Source organism: Rhipicephalus sanguineus, chromosome 9 (assembly GCF_013339695.2).
Source record: "Rhipicephalus sanguineus isolate Rsan-2018 chromosome 9, BIME_Rsan_1.4, whole genome shotgun sequence".
In the NCBI taxonomy this organism is placed as follows: domain Eukaryota; kingdom Metazoa; phylum Arthropoda; class Arachnida; order Ixodida; family Ixodidae; genus Rhipicephalus; species Rhipicephalus sanguineus.
This window is the reverse complement of record NC_051184.2, coordinates 63,205,631-63,224,343: the sequence shown is the minus strand read 5'-3', so window position 1 is coordinate 63,224,343 and position 18,713 is coordinate 63,205,631. Positions and strand designations below refer to the sequence as shown.

Below are 18,713 nucleotides of genomic sequence, written 5' to 3'. Positions count from 1 at the left end.
ACACTGCGTTTCAAGCCATTTGAAGAAACACCTGGTGCGTGCCGCGCCTCCGAGGTTGATGTGTATAATTGTAAAGACCGCCGCTGAAGGGGACAGAGCATGCTAGGCTAAGGTCGCGCTTCGGGCTTGTCGGTGCTTCTTGACGGTCATTGGCATATAGCGCGTCTAAGACGGCACAAAGAGCGACATAAAAAATACACGCATATCCTCGAAGGGAATGATGATGAGTGGGTAAAGCACTGGGGATCGTTCGGTTACCGTAAATCTCCAGTGACATTGCCCACTCGCGCATGTAAATGAGTGTCAAGGCCTGTGCATATACAATGTGTTTTATTGATGGGCGCTTAATGTCGGCATTTTTGTGGTGTTCCGACCTTTTTATTTTGTGGCAGAAATGGAATGCGCGGTATGGAACGCATCTCCACGAAGTGAATGATGACGAGTGGGCGAAGCTGGGTCCCCAGGTCCATGATGTCTACGTTGAAATCGCCGACTAGTATAAAAGGTTCGTGCTTCTAGGTGTTTTATTATCGCTCTGTCACAATTATGATTGATATTAGTCTATTGCTAAACCTTTTTTTAGGGGATTTTATACACGGTGCAGTACCGTGAGCACGGTCACCACACAACGGACAAGCCTAGACCCTAAGGTGCTTCGTCGCTAAAACATACACACAAAGCGCTAAGGCAACCCTGTGTGCACTTGTCTCTGTGCCACTCTTCCTCCCGCCGTAGACGGACTACGCCAATGGTATTTAGCATGCTACAGCAACTGTAATAACAACAGCAGAGTTGCACGAGCGGCTTTACACTGATAGTGATGCCGTATGCCGCAGAAGCACAAGACAAAGAAGACCACAGGACAAGGGCCTTGTCCTGTGGTCAGCGCCTTGTCCCGTGGCCTTTTTTTGTCTTGTGCTCTCCGCTTTTGCTCTGGCTTAAATATGAAGCTTAGACAACTCGTCCAGGCTTTGAGCCGTTTTGAGGGCACGGTGCTTCGTTGAGTGCGCCACCAGCACAACTTCGAGCGAGTGCTTTGTTCCATAGGGACACCCACCTGTAAACAGGGCGCGCGGCCGTACCACTTGCTGTGCAGCTGGTCGAGGTAGCCGAGCGCGTTGTAGCGCAGCACCAGCTCGGAGATCCCTTGAGCGAGTGGAAAGCCGCGGGTCATGCCCACGGCGTAGGCGTCGTCGAAGATGGAGTCGCCCAGCAGCCGCAACCGGCAGCTGGGCTCGTTGGCCCGGTAGTAGTTGAGCACGGCCGTGTCGCCGATGAGGACGTCGAGCGCGCCCGACCGGAGGGACTCCAGGCCGTCCTCAAGCGTGGGCACGCCGAACCGCTGGATGTGCTCCCAGAGGCGCTTATTCTCGGCGAACACGTAGCCCTCGGCGGCCGTGCCGCGGGCCGTGCCCGTGCGTTGGCTCAGCAGCTGCGAGGACCCGAGGGAAAATATTACCGACGTCACCTATAGAGCGACAGCAAAAAGTCGCCGCCCAAGATCGCCACACAGATGGTTAACCAATGCTCGTGAAACGTGTGGCCCCGGCGTTTATCCCTTGCGTAATGGCCACGGTTCATTAAAATCTCATTTATTGTTATGTCTGTCCAGAAATCTTAATGAGTATCTGCAGCCCGTATGTTTCCTTCTTCACTTAAGTGAACCAGTGGCTAGTAGTGGCGCTTGCCCAATTTCTGTGGTACTTACGTTATTGCTTGCTTGCTTGCTTGATTTATTGATTGATTGATTGAATAATTGATTGATTCCTCAACACAGTTGCACATACCCACTCTGGGGGATTGGTCAAGACTAACATATCGATGATAACTTGAAGAATTCTTCTTCATTTTTAGTGGACCAGCGGTGAGTAGCGGGGCTTTCTGTGGAACACATGCACTAGGAGTTTTTTTTGCGTACGTAGGACGGCGACCCGCTCAAGTTTCTCCGCCGACGCCAGCGCTTGCCATTCCCCTACCGGAGAAAACGAACTTCTGCCGCTTGGTACGACCCCACCGTTCCCTTTGGTACCCCCCCCCCACATTTGCGAAGCTTGCACTGCACGTGAAACGTCTCTCGTTCTGCGATGTCGCCCCGACGGGGGACTGGTTTGCGTTGTTAACTGCCATAGCAGCATTGTAAACACGAAGGGGTTGATTCCACCCGTAAAATTCTACTGATTCTAAAATAGACGGCACAAAAAAGCAGACGACGGGCATGGCTTATTGAAGTGCGCTGAACAAAGTAAACAAATTTCACTGCATGCGCTAGCAGTGCGTGGTAAGAGTTCACGCGTGCAGATAAAATCAGTGTCTGTACTAAGCATTCAACATGACCACAGTTCATTCCTGCTTCACAACTGCACTGGTCGATTGAGTTACATGGTGATACACGTCCGCGTCTTGGTTGTGCCGGCATTGAAGCAGACATTACTAGAGTGCGGTCAACTTCCGTCTTTTCAGTAATAATAAAAATTTACGAAGCTATATACAGTGTGGCGCGGAGCCAACTTACACATTTCAAATTGTTGAAGAATCCGCTGATGGCAATCGCAAGCCATTGATGACGAAGTTGCAGCAATTTATGAGGACCTACGGAGGCGCGTGCGCGACTTCAAGAAGCGTTTGCAACATCGCGTCGATGTCAAAGGACGCCATCTGCCAGATGTCGTTCTCAAGAAATGACCTTGTAACTGGCGGCAAACGAATGACATACTTGGTCCTATTTATAGAAACCTATTTTTCCTCTGCATCCTTATATAATATATGGCCACCTGAAATATAACGTTAATGAAAACCAACAGATAATGAGGCCAAGGAATGTACAGGGGAAGTTAATTGTCATGTTTTAACTGTGTTGTAGTGATTGCGACCTAAATGTGAAGAAAGTCAGGTGGGCGAATGAATGAATGAATGAATGAACTTTATTTAAAATTAGTCAGACAGTTTTCTACGGAAATAACATTGTCAACGGTCTTTTCGTACACTTTGCTTTTTTTTTTACCCATTTACATCACAATTACTAAATACAGTTACAACAGTATAATTAACGTCCCTTATCATCAAACAAAGAAACGAGCCCTTAAAATTCTCTACTTGAAATATGTCATTTGACTCCGCGCCACCCTGTGTTTACGCTGGTGCCACTATTCTATATCATACAGGAAGTACTAGCGAAAGGGGTGTAGATATATGTCCTACTTGTGTTGTGCGGTGGTAGATTTTTATTTTATCCATTTACGCAGTGCCGACGGAAATGCGTGGTAGCTAACGGAGGCGACACGGATTTGAAGGACATATATTTTGCGGGTAACAGCACAATCCTGTCTCTTAAGGCAAATGTAGTCAATTTGGCACCCTATGCTGCCTTCTCTCGTTTTTCTTCATCTTCCTTAGTCGCCACAATTATTTCCTTATGCAAAAAGCCCTTCGCGCCCAGACCAGGACGATGTCGTCCATTACTACCTGCTCCGCATCTCATGCAAGGCTGAGTGCGACGCTGCCCCTTCGCGACACCCTGCAACCACGAAAGGAGTCCTCAGTCACGTGGATTTTCTTAGAACGCCTCGCGAGCCACGAAACCCGCGAAAACACGTGAAGAGTGCGGCCAAAGCTACGGGAACTCAAGGCGGCGTTAAGGGGTGAGCGGAGAGGTGACCAGTCGCGTTACGAGTTTTCTCTCCACATTCATAGACAGCGCCCGGAACCGCAGCGCCCCTCCTCAGTGCGGCACCGCAGCGCCCCTTCTCGAAGCGGGTCTCCCCTATATGCGACTTCGATGTAAAAAGTTAGCTGTGAGGACACGGACACGAGTGAAATGAGAGTGGTAACAGAGGAGCCTCGTTTGTTTCTTGCGGTCGCTCGCGTACGTGTCTGCAAACTGAACTTTCTTCTATGCTTGTGTGTTCTGGTGTGCCAGACTTCTGTAGCCATCTTCATTCCGAATACTACAAACATTTTATTGACAGATAGTGGAGGGTCTTAATCGGTGGCGTAGCCAGGGTGGATGGTTTAGCGGTTCAAACACCTCCCCCCCCCCTGGACTTTTTTTACATTTTGTATGTGTATATATATACGCGCACACATAAGAACACAAGAACGAACATGGAGCACCCACGAACATGAAGGGCGAGCGGACCCACCCCGCTCTCACAAATAGCAAAAATTACTGGCTACGTCCCTGGTCTAAACATATAGCTGATGCTTTGAGTATTCACTCTTATACTGACGTGCCGCTTGAGCAAATGATAGAGAAGGAAGCTCTTCTTTCACATCTTGCGCACACGGTTTACATGTCTTAATTGTGTCATAAGTGTCATAATTACTACACTACAGTTGAATACTATAAATACCAACCCCTATACTTTTCATGGCGCCATTTTATGTCGATTTCATGAGGCTGTGTCTAACAAAGAAGGAAGCCCTCGATCCACTCTCCCTCTTTCGTTGCTACGCGAGGGAAACGCGAGCAAATATGGCAAGTGGGTTGGTGTGTACACTCACGCTGGTGTCGTGGAAGTCGTGCACTTGCATCTGGAAGAAGAGGCCGGCGAAGTGGGCGGCGATGTTGGCCGTGTACGAGGCAAGGAATATGACGGAGAAGCAGCCCCACAGGTTGATGAGCACCTTGTTGGGCCACGACTTGGGCGCCTTGAAGGCCACGAGGTGCGAGAAGAGGAGCGACCACATCACCCACAGCGCCGACGCCAGGCTGAAGTTCTTGGTCCGCTGGCGGCCCCACGGGTTCAGGCCGAACGGCGAGAACCATTCGTACAGCGCAGCAGCTAGCGCTGTCACCTGAACGAAATTGTTAATTAAAAAAGGGGTCTCGTAGTAACTTGACTGGCTGCACTGCCTAGGAGAGGAGGAGAAGGGGACGTAATAAAATGGCGGAACATTTAAATATATATAGGTGTGATATGGCCAGTACATCTACGAACGCTCAAAGCTTCGCCTATATCATGAAGGGACTCCTTTGTGGGGTCGAGTGCGCTGGGGTTCACTAAACTCACGGTATGGCCAAGGTAAAGCTAACGTCCACAAATACCAGTGTAATGATTCGGTCTTATGTACTAAAACCACTGTATGATTATGAGGCGCGTCGTAGTGCGGGAGTCAATTTCGGCTCCCTTAGTGTTAGCATGCACCTAATTCTAAGTATTCCGGTGTTATTGCACTTGGCCCACATCGATATGCGGCTGCTGCCGCTATAGGCATCGGACACGCTTCCTGGAGCTTAGAAGCGTGACATTTTGCTTGATGAGCTACCACGGCAAGTGCTCACAAATATCATGCAGACGGGTGAATAATTGATAGCAATGTTGTACTTTAACATGCCGCTTCTAGCATGCTGATTTAGAAGCTAACTGGATGAATGGCCGAACAATATCGCTTCCATGGCGTCTTGTGCACCAATTGCCTTGTCAACACACACATATCATGAAACCAGGTGCAGTGCCGTTATGCTATGGTTGCTTTGTGTATTATTTGTTATTCAGATGTACAAATATAACATTGGGTGTACTTCATAGGCCCATATGCGTACTAATCGCACTTGTAGTAGTGACCTATGTGCACTGTATCGCACACGTACTATTTGTACGCTTCGAACATACATTTGGCTTGGCACTAGCACAGACACGGCGAGCAGCCTGTAATTTTGGATTTGAATTGTGTTTCGGGAAAGAGGCGTCCAGACACATCTTTATGAATCTTTGTCGGCTTGCTGGCCCATATACCTTTGTGATATTTTCTTGGCGAAAATACACGTTTTGTCCATAAACGGTCATTTCGACCAGTGCTCGTTTCGCCAATGGCGCAATGCGGAGCCATTGGCATTTACTGAATCACGGAAGGTGGCCCAAGTTTGGAGAGTAATGTACGTCGACAGCGCGTCGCCCCGCGCGTAGCGAGGTTGGAAGCCGCTGTCGAGCAGAAAAAAAGAACATCTGATCACGGCCTTTTTTCCCAATTTCTGGGCGAATGGAACACGCATGGGACCATCACTTGAAGTACCACAACGTACCGAGTTCAAGGGCGAGGACTCTCAAGCTGCGACTCACTTTGAGGCTGAGGAAGATGGCGAGCCAGAGGGGCACACTGAAGGGAATGAGGAAGGCCGAAAGGGGCACGTCGCGCTTGACGGCGTAGGCAAGGCACGAGACGCCCGAGTGGAAGTAGGGAACCGAGAAGTCCACCCAGCGGGACCGCGATGACGTCACAGAGTACGCAGTCGCCGCTAGGTGGGCAGCCCCTGTGGATGAAAAGACGCAAAGTGAGCAGCATTCCTGCATACGCATTGACTTCACGCACCACAGACAAGAGGACAGTTAGGGATCGATGAAAATAAGGCAAAACAAAGCGTGATGCCAGGGTCCGCAGTGGTCGTGACGCTTCTGCGCCACCGGCGCTGAAGTTGTCATTGTTGAGGTGTCCCGCTCAGCGGCGCACGCGCAGTACTTGCTCGGTGTGATAGAGGACTTTCTGAGACGCGGAGTGCGTTTTCGCTGCAACAGCGAGGGCGGTAATGATTATCTTTATTAGCATCCCCTTTGAAACTGTGCGGCGACAAATCAGGTGTCATCATCATGTGTTGCAGCACCTACACCCTACTATACCCTACACCCTACTATATTACTCTGCCTTATCACTTTTTTACAGCGAAAGCTGTTATGAGATCACTTCACCGGCCGTTTTTGGCGCCGTAGTTGTCCGCCGCCGCCGCCGCCACCGGTGTCCGTAACCAGTATCGCTCGAAATAAGAAAAAAATGAAATAAGAAAAAAATTCCAGGATGGAACGAGGTTCGAACCTGGGCCCTCTGCGTGGGAGCCCAGTATTCAACCTCTGAGCCATGCCGGTGCTTGAAACTGCTTTGCAAAAAGGTCCTATACAGGCTTCATGTCGGGAAGGAACCACATTAGCAAATGCAATATAGCGTGGTAGACGAGTAAAATAAGCACCAAGCGTCGCACAACGCGAATTCTGTAACCAGACGTCACACAATGCGAATTGCACAACGAGTAGGTTGTTGAATGCTTCCAACCCATTACAAAGGGCTCTGCCATAATTCTTCATCGTCATCAGGCACAGCATCAATAAAGTGCGCATAATGCCTTACATGCGTTTAGCAGGTACCAACGCTCTCCGTAGAATGACGAAAAATGTCACAGTGCTTGCTGCCCTACTTCTAAAAAATTACAATGATTTATAGCGTAGTGGTTTCCTCGCAAGTGCACTTGTATTGGTTACCAAGGAAGCCCATAAGCGCATGATCCATTTCCTCGGGGTCTCAGTAAAGTTCTTTGTACCCCCCCCCCCCGTCTCTCTCCCACGTCAACGTATGTTATACAGCATGACGGGAGAGGGAAATAGCGACCGGGCGTCACCCAATGCAAATTACATAACTGGTGGGCCATTTAAAGATTCCTACCCATTACAAAGGGCTGAGCCATACTTCTTCATCGTCATCAGTCGTCGCGTCAACAAAGTGCACATAATGCCTTACAGACGTGTAGCTGGTGCCTCGCTTCTCCGCAGAATGACGAATATTGGCTTAGTAGGTGCTTCCCAACTTCACGAAAATTGTGATTTATGGCGTAGTGGGTACCTTTCTAGTGTACTTGTATTGTAGCCCCAAGAGAGCTTAACGGGCTCTAGAAACGCCGCTCTTCCAGCTTTCGCTGTGACTGTGCTGCGGTTTCAGCGCAGGCCTGGCGTTTTTCAATGTTTTTTTTTTATTATTTAATCATTCAAGTCTCTATTTTTATATTAGACTGTTGGCTGCGTTGCGACGACTTCGGTTGTGTAAGTCGCTTCTGTGCTTTTATTCCACCGAGATACATAATCTCCGTTGCCTCTTGTCTACCGCTGTCCAGTTAATACATATCCACCACCAGTTCCAAGTTGCTGCCACTCCTGTTACATCATTAGTTGACATACTTGTATAGATAATATGTTATGCAGCATCCTGCTTGGCCAAAGCATGACAGTAGTAATTCGTCAAGGCTAATAAATTTAAGAGTGTTCAGCGCACATCGGGTCATTCTGAATATTTCGATTGAAAGGAATCGAAGACAAGGAAAGTGAAGGGGACAGCGCTTACTGCTGTCCACTTCCATTGTTCGCGTCTTCAGTGTGCTTGATACTAAAGATTCATAATGAGCCTTAACAAACTAGCGCAACACACTATCACGTTACGTATCAGGTATTCTATTCCTACGAAGTAAGTTTACCGGAGATGAGGTCGGCAGTGATGCCTCCCCACTTGCCGCCGCGGTCGGTGCCGAAGCTGCCGTCGGCGACCAGGTACAGGTCGAAGTCGAAGGCCAGGTCACGGGCGAGGGAGGTGAGCAGATCCATGGCGATTCCCGCGCAGCAGGTCACGTTGTACAGCGGGTGCCTGGTCGCGCCGCGAGTCTGGTGGTAGTGCGCGAACAGCGCTGCCAGTTCTTCCGGGTCAGCGGTGAACACCTGGAACGACGCACCCAGTCCGTCAGAAAAAAGACCCTATGTGCGGATCCTATATGTCCATTCAATGTGCCCTGATCTTCGCGAACAAGAACTGTCTGGTTCAGTTAGCAGTTCGGTGCCCGTTCAACACCGAATTGACAACGCCCGCATGAATGGCTTGGCCGCAAGTTGTCAGAAGCAGCCTTGTACCCTTGCGGCGTTTGCTTTGATTACGTAGGTCGGCACGCTCACTCATGAGCCGACTCAACCAGACTCACTCAGACGCAGATCGAGCCGTTAGTCTTAGTTTAAGCGAGTCCGGGTGTAATGTATTGGTGAGTTTGAGTCCGAGTGAGTGCGGTTGAGGAAAAGTTTGGTGAATCGGAGTGCGAGTAAGCCCTAAGCTCAAAGACATTTCTTGAGTGAGTCTGAGTGAGCTTCATTTTTTTGACGACCTATGGCTTGGATAGGTTTAGTTTCTTCCGAACAAAATTTTCAGCCATCATGGAAGACTGTAGAAGACCGTAATAAAACAAGAAAATGCATGTGTTCTAAGTTATTGGTACATGAAAGCTTTCAACCGCAGATTTTCACATGGAAGCGTCGAGAATGGCTACGGTATGCCAGCGGCTATGATGCAGCGCTGCCATGCACGATGTCCCGGCTTTCATATCCGGCCATGGCGACCACACTGAAAAATGCGAAAATGCCGGTACACTTCCTACTGATTTAGTGAACGTTGACGAATGTCATTTCAGAGACCCCCGCCACAGTGTACCTGAGAAGGATACGTAGTGTTCAGAAGCGTAGCCAGAAATTTTTTTTGGGGGGGGGGGGTTCAATCATCCTTTTTGTATGTTCGTGCGTGCGTTTGTATGTGCGCGTGTATATATGCACACGCAAAATCGAAATTTTCGGGGGGGGGGGGGGGGGGGGGAGTTCAACCCCCCTCCCCCGGCTACGCCCCTGGTAGTGCTGGCACGTAAATCCCCATAATTACAATTGTGTTAGATTAGCAACGACTAAAGCGAAGGTATGAAAAAGGTTCCTGTTGTCAGCGAAATAATGACAGAAAGAATACAATTTTAAGATTTAAAGCAACCTGTATTAAAAGAAAATGCTACATGACATTCTTCTGGCTGCGTCACGATCCGTCCCAGTTCGCGACTCGAAGCTAGCTGCCTTATCAGGCGGCTCCGGCCTGGTTCCTCGGTCGAGGTGGGCTTTTTGACCCCAAGGGGATCACACGACCGCAGGCAGCGCGCAGAGAGGAATTCGTGGTATACACTCTCAGAAAACACGTTAGTTCGAACGTCTCGAATTTCAGCGGCGCGTCATACAAGAAACACAAACAGAGCCAGTAGTCTGCAAAAGATATTGCAGTGAGGAAATGGACGTTAGCATTGTGGCAGTTTGCTAGTACGACATGGCACATGACTTCGAGGAGTGACGTCGCGCCTTATGGCAAAGCTTACACGAATCCATTCGACTAAGTTAGCTTAATATACGGAAACGTCAAGCCACCTGGCTTAGAACATCGGTTCATTATACAAATATATCTGTATCTTATCTGCTATGCAGATAAGCGCCGAAAGCAAAGCGCTGTATTTCGCCCTCTACACCTAAGCCACAATTTACTTAGGTGTCTTCGCCAGACAAGAAGGAACAACTAATTGTGCGACTGTTGAACTTGTTCCAGGAACTGGCTAAGGCGGGGTTTCCAACACTCATAACAACCTGAAGGAATAAATCACTGTCCCATGGGCTGCCTAATACAGGATTTCCAATACCGATAACTGGCTGCCTTATGCAGGATTTCCAACACTGATAAGATCCCAGAGAAGAGATTCATAACTGGTGACATATTACCAGCGCAAAGAATTACAGAACGCTTCAAGCGAATACGTCATAGGGGGCACGCCAAGGGAGCTGTGGCAGATCTTTCTTTCGTCTCTTCCGTGGCAATTTGAATGCGGTAAAAAGATTGAGATATACAGCACACAATCTACTCCATTTCTCCACGTTCTCCAGCGAAAGAAAGAATGGTTAACCGAAAACACAGGCTAAACAATCGACTACATCAAATAACATTTCGAAACAAGCATAAAGAAAATAACACGGCAATGGACAGTTGACTGGCACGCGTTCACTTTACACTGGGAAGTTCACAAGCGCACATTTCTCTCCAAGTAGTATGTTCCCGTAGTCGAGCACCATGAAGCTATAGTTGTTGGAAGTTCGTCTTGAATCGGAAGTTCATGTCATTGTGAGTTGCAACATATCGAGACGTGGTATTGTGACTAAGCACTCATGTGACCTTGTTTGTCCAATGAGCTCACATGGACCTTTGTGCTCACTGTATATACGTCATCTTACACTCAATAAAGTTCAAGTATTGAGTCTGCGCACGTGCTGTCTCTCACCTTCTGGCGAGTTATTCTCGAACTGCTCATTTAGTGGACTGTCCATTTCGGTGGCCGCTGATTGCGGGAGTTTGACGAGAAGCGCGCCCCCCGTTTCAGGTTCTTCTTCCGCAACGTCACTTTGACGTCACAGACACTTCACAACTCTCGACACAAACGAGAGTAACGGAATGCGCTTCAACGCAACAAAGGCAGCTTTTTGAGATCCCTTCTTATGCGGCGCCAATCTCGCGGACCGTGCATTAACTCTGATTCTGTGATCGCGTTAGCCCGCGAACTAGGTTCAATGGGGCCGCCCGTTTCATGCACCTGTGAAGATCTGTACGCATTCCATGCATCGTTGTCAAGCATCTAGGACACGTTCATATGCGAGGACAGACTTGCCAAGTTTGTTTAACTGTTTTGTGACTGTGCATTTTGTCCACTTTCTTCGAGCTCGGGAAGTGTGTCACGCGGGTGCAGTGCGTCGACGTGGTCAAGAGCGTGATGACGCACCGGCTTGTCGCTTTATCGAGTAACTGAACGCTCCGTCGGAATGGACATGTCTATGACATGCACAGTTGTAAAATAGCTCCCCTGTTGTCCGTGTCTCTAACGCAGTAAAAACCATTTCCCGTTGTACGTTCCCGCCCAACATATGCTGCTTGTAACTGCCCGGAAGCGTTGATACTACCTGTGGTAACGGCTAAACGCACTGCCCACCTGTAGACAGGGGACACCACTGAGGCAGCTGCCGTTCCCGATGCGGGTGGCGGCCATGACGAAAGGCGCCGCGTACGCGGTGACCACGCGGAACCGCTGTCGGCCCCAGGCGCGGGGCCCCGTCAGCGTGGGCTGCTGTCCAGGGCCCGAGGGCCAGAGAACCGAGTCGAGCTGCGCCGAACCACGCGTTACGTTGCCCACGGGGCGCCAGCGCGCCACGCTGCCCGCCGGCACCAGGTTGAGCACGTCGAACACCGGCGGCGGGAACCGCTGGCTCTGCACCGCCTCCGCCGCGGCCGCCCGGAGGTAGCTGCGAGACAGTTAAGTACAGGTAAGAGAGCGTGGAAGGGAGGAAAGAAAACAGGAAAGACAGGAATATTAACCAGCTTCGGGCAACCGGTATGCTACCCCGCACTGGGGAAAGGGATGGTGGGTGTTTTAAAGCTAGAAGAGTAAAGAAAGTGAGAGCACACGCACACACACGCTTCTCTGTCTTCTCTTCTCCCTCTCCCTTTTTCAAGAAATGTATTTTGCGCCTCAGTCGTCTGTAGCTAAGCAATGCACACACACACACGCTGCGTGTGTGCTTACGTGTGTGTGTGTGACATACAGTTAGCCAGGAGAAATGAGCACTCGTTACCTAATTTTTCCTTGTAAGTGCGTGCCGATGTTACCTGTTGGAGAAACTGCATTGTCGTGCTTTACTATTCTGCCAAGCGTTATGGCAATTGTGTTAACCTAAAGAGAAAGCATTCATGGTAGCGCTTTTGAAATCTTCTTGCGAGTTCAGTGATGCACTATCTACGGGATACGTACATTGTTTTCTGTCACACACATACACGCACACACGGACACACGACGTCGCAATCCGTCAGCCTTGTGCGACATACGGCATCACTATCAGTCTACAACCGCACTTGCAAACACGTTGTCTTTCCTTCAGCCATATGCTCTGGGACCTCCTTCTGTATACTTGTGTAAGAATGTATGTTTTTTATGAAAGTAAATAAACTGAAACTGAAACTGCAATTCAAAATTTTAGCAGTGACTTCGCTGCTATCATCCTCGATGAGATTCCTGGGATTGCATTCCAGGATGACTGACTGTTGGCGAGTTTGTAACTCATCCTAATAATAATATCTGGGGTTTAGCGTCCCAAAATCACGGTACGATTATGAGAGACGCCGTAGTGGAGGGCTCCGGAAATTTCGACCACCTGGTGTTCTTTAACGCGCACCTAAATCTAGGTACACGGGCCTCTACCATTTCGCCTCCATCGAAATGCGACCGCCGCGGCCGGGATGGAACCCGCAACCTTCGGGTCAGCAGCCGAGCACCGTAACCGCTATACCACCACAGCGGACAGTGTAACTCAACTTAGAACGGTGGTGCGCCAAATGTTCGTTGTTTCAAGAAGTTTTGGGTTGATAGTTTGCGCCGTGTTTCGTGTTACTTTCTCCTGTGTTGTCGTTTTTTTTTTTTTGCGCACCACTGTACTAAGATAACACTTCAGGATGGTTGCTAGCGACATCGGTCAGTGGCCAAGGCGAGATAGAGCGATCGTCTCTGCACAGCGTCTCGAGCGCAGTCGCAGGCGATGTGCTGTATAAAGTCACCTCGATACCACAGTCGTCAAGAAGTGTGTGGCCAGGAGCTGGGGGTCCCACCTCTCTCCCCCAAAACAAATTTAAACAAAATAAACCCCCCTAATTAAACATAAAACACACTCAGGAACGTGTACATATAGGGAAGTCGGACATCCTCCCAACCCCGAAGCCCCGAAATAATATCCTGGCTACGTCCTTGGCAAAAGTGCAGGGCTAACAAGCTGCGCGATTTGCTGCGGTGACGTATTGAAACAGTGCCAGAGACATGCGCAAAGGCTGGGTTATGCGTCAAGGTGTTCCGTGTCAATGTCAATGTACTTTGTATCAAGATCAGTGTTGCTTTGTAGCTGGACTTTGTGCTTTTGTTATTTTTTTGTGGCTTAACTGAAAAACTTATGCGAGACGGCTTTACGTGTGATTTTATCCATTTTTATTCCATGACTGCGGTTCTTGCAATTGTGATTTTTTTTGTGTGAAATGGACTAGCCGGCGCTATATAAGAGCGCCAACGTCATCTAAACAACATACTTTTTATATTCAAATGTGAGAGCTCTCACAACATATTCTCATCATACTTACCCCTGCGACTTGTGAACTTACTGTTATCATACTTACCCTTGTGGGAACACTCACGAGGGCAAATATGACGCGAGACACTCTTTAGGACCCTTATGTGTTTCGTCTGCAGCTTCGTACTGCCATCGGGCTGATGACGATATTTTTCCCCTCTTAAACCTTCCCCCACCTTGTGCGCGTCCGCGTAAATGATTTGCCACACACAACCCTTTTGATAGCTTGCACGTGACGTCCTGGGCGCAAGTTCCTGACGTACTGGTACTCCAACATGACGGCTTCGATGACGTCGAGGAGGCATAATCACATGGCGGTTAAGCTGCTTCAGTGTGATAACGACGCCACTGGAAGGGTTTTGGCCTCTGTGCACGAATAGCGAAGAACCTGCATGTGATATCATTAACGTTACATCACAAACTTCGCGTCCCATTCATTTTGGTTCTCGTTTTTGTTTATTGCAATATAAACTTGCTCTTAAGGCATAATTCATTGTGTGTACATGTGAATTAGATGTGTGCTGTAACACCAGTGTTGTGTATGAAGTGAAGCAGTGTCTTGTGGAATCTGTTATCATGTACCCAGAGGTCATAGCTCGTCAGGTCGCTGTAGCGAAGGCCAGCTTGCGGCAGCTGACGAGAGCGTTACGACTGTAACCCTTGTTGGTACTCCAGCATGGCGGTTTCAGTGACGTCATTGCAAACCATATATATGTAGAAAAGGAGGGCAGTGAGCCAAGAACCGCCATTGTCGCTAAAGTCTGCACGAGTGGTCGTACCCGTGCAGTCTAGTTGAGAAGGCATGCCGGCGAGCCCCGGCCTCCTCCCAGCAGGTGGGCGCCGGGGCGGAGGAGGCGTTGCGCAGCGCCAGCGGCCACTCGACGGGTCCCCAGCGCGCCAGGGCGTCCCTGAGGAGCCCCACCAGCCAGCGGGGGGCCTCGGTGCGCTCCACGGGGCCCCGGCGAAGGCGCAGGCTCAGCGCTCCCAGGGGACACCGTTCGGGAACGTCCACGGGGCCCTCGCTGTCTTCACCTGCGAAGAACAGAGACAGAGCGAGCTGTGTACCTTGAACTTCGCTTCCAGGCGTTTCGACGAACGCGGCATTATGTCCAGGAACAGAACAGATGGATGAGACACACCCGTAGGCGTGCGCAGGGTTGTTCATTAGGGGTGCAAATTTCACCGCAGGCCTTCCTCCCCTTGGTCCAGTTCGAAAGAAAACAAGCTTCACAATATATGGAAAAATAAAAATGAAGCGATGACGTGCTTCCCAGAACGGCCTGCCTTTGGTCCCCAGCTTTCCGGATGTGAAGGGGCCAAGGAAACAGTTCTTGGAATGCAACATCAGGGGTCCTCGGCCTTCAGTATAGTCAAAAAGCTGCGTCGCCACGACCCGGTACATTAAACAGTGACGGAACAGGCCTGATTGAGTGATGGTATGGGGCAGTCTTGGCACACTCCTAGAAAATTAGTCCTCCCCCCCCCCCCCCCCCCCCCACCGAATCATCTAAGCGAGGAGCACAAAGCTTCGTCCTGCGCATCATAGCGCGTTTATGAGAACATTTTAAATCAAGCCACTCCCGTTGGAACTATAAAGCAGTGGGTAGAGCTATGCTGCGAAGGTGGAGTTAAACGTTCGAAACTTCGTGAAAATGAAATTCACAGTATGATCCATTCCGAAAGTAAACCTGAAGACGCTGAACGAAGTCGGTATAACTCTGCAATTGTGATCCGGCTTGAAAATAATGCAAGTCAATAGTTGAACTGCGAAAGACAAAAAAAAAAAGCAACGAAGTTCGACAAAACGGCAAAGATGACTCCGCAGTCTCCTTCCTGGCCAAGTGTGCGACTTAATTGGAAGGTGTAGGGAAGTGCTACCTGTGCGCCAGCGAATACCACGCGTTGTGGACTGGACCTAAATACGACCCTTGCCTCAACTGCTGCAGCAAGGACATGGCACATTTAGTCATGTTTCATCGCCAAGGGAGCTGAATATAACACATGGCACAGCGCCTCTTCAAGATTTCGCGCTTTGAGCGTGTAGAAAGAGCGAATGCTGTTTCCCGCAATGGGTAATAACGCTGCCTTTGTAGGCCTTGCTTTGGGCGCAGCCACTGCTCAATGCAAGCTTGCCACAGGCCTTAGCGAGCGCTCTAACACGCACACAAGGAAGTGAGGCTCATGATGTGAAATCACGCCGAAGACTACAAAAAAAGGGGGCGGGGGAGTGGGAGCCCCTTCCTTCTATAAAGCCAGAAAGCCAACCGTACACCTACTTCCTTCAGGGTGGCTCCTACCCTTCTAAATAATCTCTCTCACTAGAGCAGCTCCGCCTCCCCAGCCTTATGGTAAAAACCTGGTACTCATGCGCAATTAGTTCAGTTTAAGCCTTGCCACCCTCTTTCTGGGAAACGTGCTAGAGTTGAGCCGGTTCGCAAATTCGATAGCCGTACGTGTGAACAGCCGTCGTAGCACTTCTATTTCGGCCGGCACGCCACGTACGCCAAACACTCCCGCTTCGGACTCATTGCACGTCCGACTCGTATGCGAAACAACTCGGGAAGACGCAAGACCTTCGGTACTGAAAGAGGGTGCCCGTAAGCGCGCAAACAAGTATACCGACACCTCGGCAAGCGGCTGAGGTGGCTGATACTGGGGATACCGACACCTCGACAACCTAACTCGGCTGCAGCACGAGTCCATCGCGTTCCTCTTTCTTGCTTCTCGACACGAAGCGGATTTTACCTCTACCAGAACCCTCTGGACGGAAGGATGCAGAGACAATGGGTCCACTGCCACCAGGTGTTCCTGATGGGGTCCCCGGTCTCTTTTGTTCCGAAGATAGGACCGAAAAAAGCAAAGTTAGACGAAGAGAGGAGAAAAAAAAGGGGATGAGAAAGGGCGAAGAAAGGAAAGATAAAGTGGCCGAGGTTGATATGTCGCAAGCACGTCTTTCAGAGAGCAGAAACAAAAGCGATCGGATCGACGCGCCAAAAAAAAAAAAAAAAAAGATAAAAGGATGGCTAATAGAAAGCAAACACTCTCGTATCCCCCCAAAAAAGATGCCCTTCCAAAAACTGCGAATCACTCAGGCACACAAAAAGAGAATGTCAACAAAGGCCGTCGTCGTCGTCGGACGAGGGAGCAGCCAGAGTTAATCGTTACGTCGAACGGCGAGCGAACCCCCTTCCCTTCTCGGTCCACACTTCCTCCTCTTTCTCTTCCAATTTCTCACCTCCACCCCCCTCCCTCCTCTTCCAATCCTGAAACGATCTCGCTAACGGGTGGTGACAAACACCTCGCCCTCCCGCCCCCCCTTTTCAGAAGCCGAGAAAAGGTTTTGCGTTCCTTTATCCTCCTCGCGAATCCCTCCGCTGTCCTTTATCGGGACGAAAGCCGTCCTCGCAACGCGAACACGACAGAGAAGGGAAAAGACAAAGAAGTCCGACCAAGAAGAAAGCAAGAACGAAGCAGCTATAGGGAGGACAGAGTAGCTCCATAAAGAAGCGCCTCGGCGCCCTTCCTTATGCCCTTCCGCCCCTTTTCCTTCTATTTCCTCAGCTCCCCACTGGACACACAGACACACACGCTGCGGAGAGCCGATACATCGAACAGCGGCTGTCCTCCTACTCTGGTTCCACGCCCTCCCACTCCCACCGGTCCCAGCGGTGCACGCTCCACGTTTTATATTGTTGACCCGAGTTTCACCATTGGTCCCGTCAGAGGTGGTATTCAGTTTCGGGCAGCCACCGTTTCTTCTGTTTATTTCTTTTCTTGGTTCAACGTCCGTCGGGTTTAAAAATGGCTACGTCGTCGTCGTCGTCGTCGTGACGGGACCATTTACGACCGCCATTTTTTCCATCCTCTCAACCCTATATATCTCTTTGTCCGCCCTGAAGAGGACAGTGGAGCAGTGTGGTTGCCGAAGGAGAGGTTAGATGATGCTTGACGTGGGGGAGACCGAGAGCCCGGAGGCGTTCGTGGTGGGTCGGTAGGGCGAGGGGGGGGGGGGGGGAGCAAGAGGAAACACCCCAAGTCTTGACCCTGTGTATCCACGATCGATGCCCCCTAGCGACGGGCATGGGAGTAGCAGAAGAAGAAGCAGCCTTGCACCCATTTCCCAATCTCCGCGTTCACCCCATCCGGTCTCAATGATGGCCCGATATGCCACACTTTTCTTTTTCAGAGCACACACAAGGAGGAAACGGGAGTTTATAACGTCGGTATTTGAGACACCTCCTTCCTCTTTCGTTCCCTTTTTTTTTCGTTCTTAAAAATATATCGCAGAAGCTGCCGGCCGCATCCGCGCGCCCTTCGAGAGCCACCCAGCAACGCCACCTTCGACAGAGGGTGCTAGACAGATTGATGAAGCCGCGGGGACGAAATTGTCCGTTGCGAGCTTTGAGCTTCCGCAGCACGACGTGCATTCTTCGCTTCGTAGAAAGAGCCTGCCCAAATATTATTATAGAAACGATCTCCCAACTACAAAAGGGAGTAGAGTGATTTGGATGACGTGGATTTGCCCTTTCCTCTTTTCTCTTTTTGTGCTCAAATGTTTTCACGGCTTTAGTACATACCGATGTCGACGTTGAAGCAGGCGGGGGTTACCGTTGCATACATAGTCGAGCTGTCGTTGCGCCTGAGCCACTCATGCGTTGATATCAGGAGTGCATCGTTAGGCGTTGATCATTCCCGTGTCTCGCAGAAAGGTAATCAGCAGCCGGTGAACTCTCGCGATGAGTGTCGCTGTCTGGCTTTTCAGAGAAAGTGACCCTCTCAAAGGTCCTTCGCGTAACACCTTTCTTTTGTAAGCGCTCGGACCATCACTTCTATTTCCATGTCGAACTGGGGGCACAACCGGGATGAAACGTTCAGTGTCATGGCGCTGCCCAGTGGAACACACGGACTGTACCAAAGAAGAAAGATTGTGGCAACCGACACTACTCAGCGACTCACTTCAAGATC

General features: G+C 50.0%; 1 protein-coding gene across 1 annotated transcript in view; it reads right to left on the bottom strand.

Annotated features, from left to right (window-relative positions):
* LOC119405592 (glutamate receptor ionotropic, NMDA 3A) overlaps window positions 1–18,368 on the bottom strand; it is a 29,906-nt gene extending 11,538 nt beyond the window's left edge. Inside the window, exons 1-7 of the mRNA XM_049419458.1 lie at window positions 18,326–18,368; window positions 14,528–14,780; window positions 11,573–11,882; window positions 8,231–8,468; window positions 6,060–6,250; window positions 4,501–4,794; window positions 1,058–1,432 (exon numbers count right to left, since the gene is read on the bottom strand). Coding sequence (XP_049275415.1) covers window positions 1,058–1,432; window positions 4,501–4,794; window positions 6,060–6,250; window positions 8,231–8,468; window positions 11,573–11,882; window positions 14,528–14,780; window positions 18,326–18,368 — 1,704 coding nt within the window. The remainder of the gene's footprint in view (window positions 1–1,057; window positions 1,433–4,500; window positions 4,795–6,059; window positions 6,251–8,230; window positions 8,469–11,572; window positions 11,883–14,527; window positions 14,781–18,325) is intronic.
* Between the last annotated feature and the right edge of the window lie 345 nt (window positions 18,369–18,713).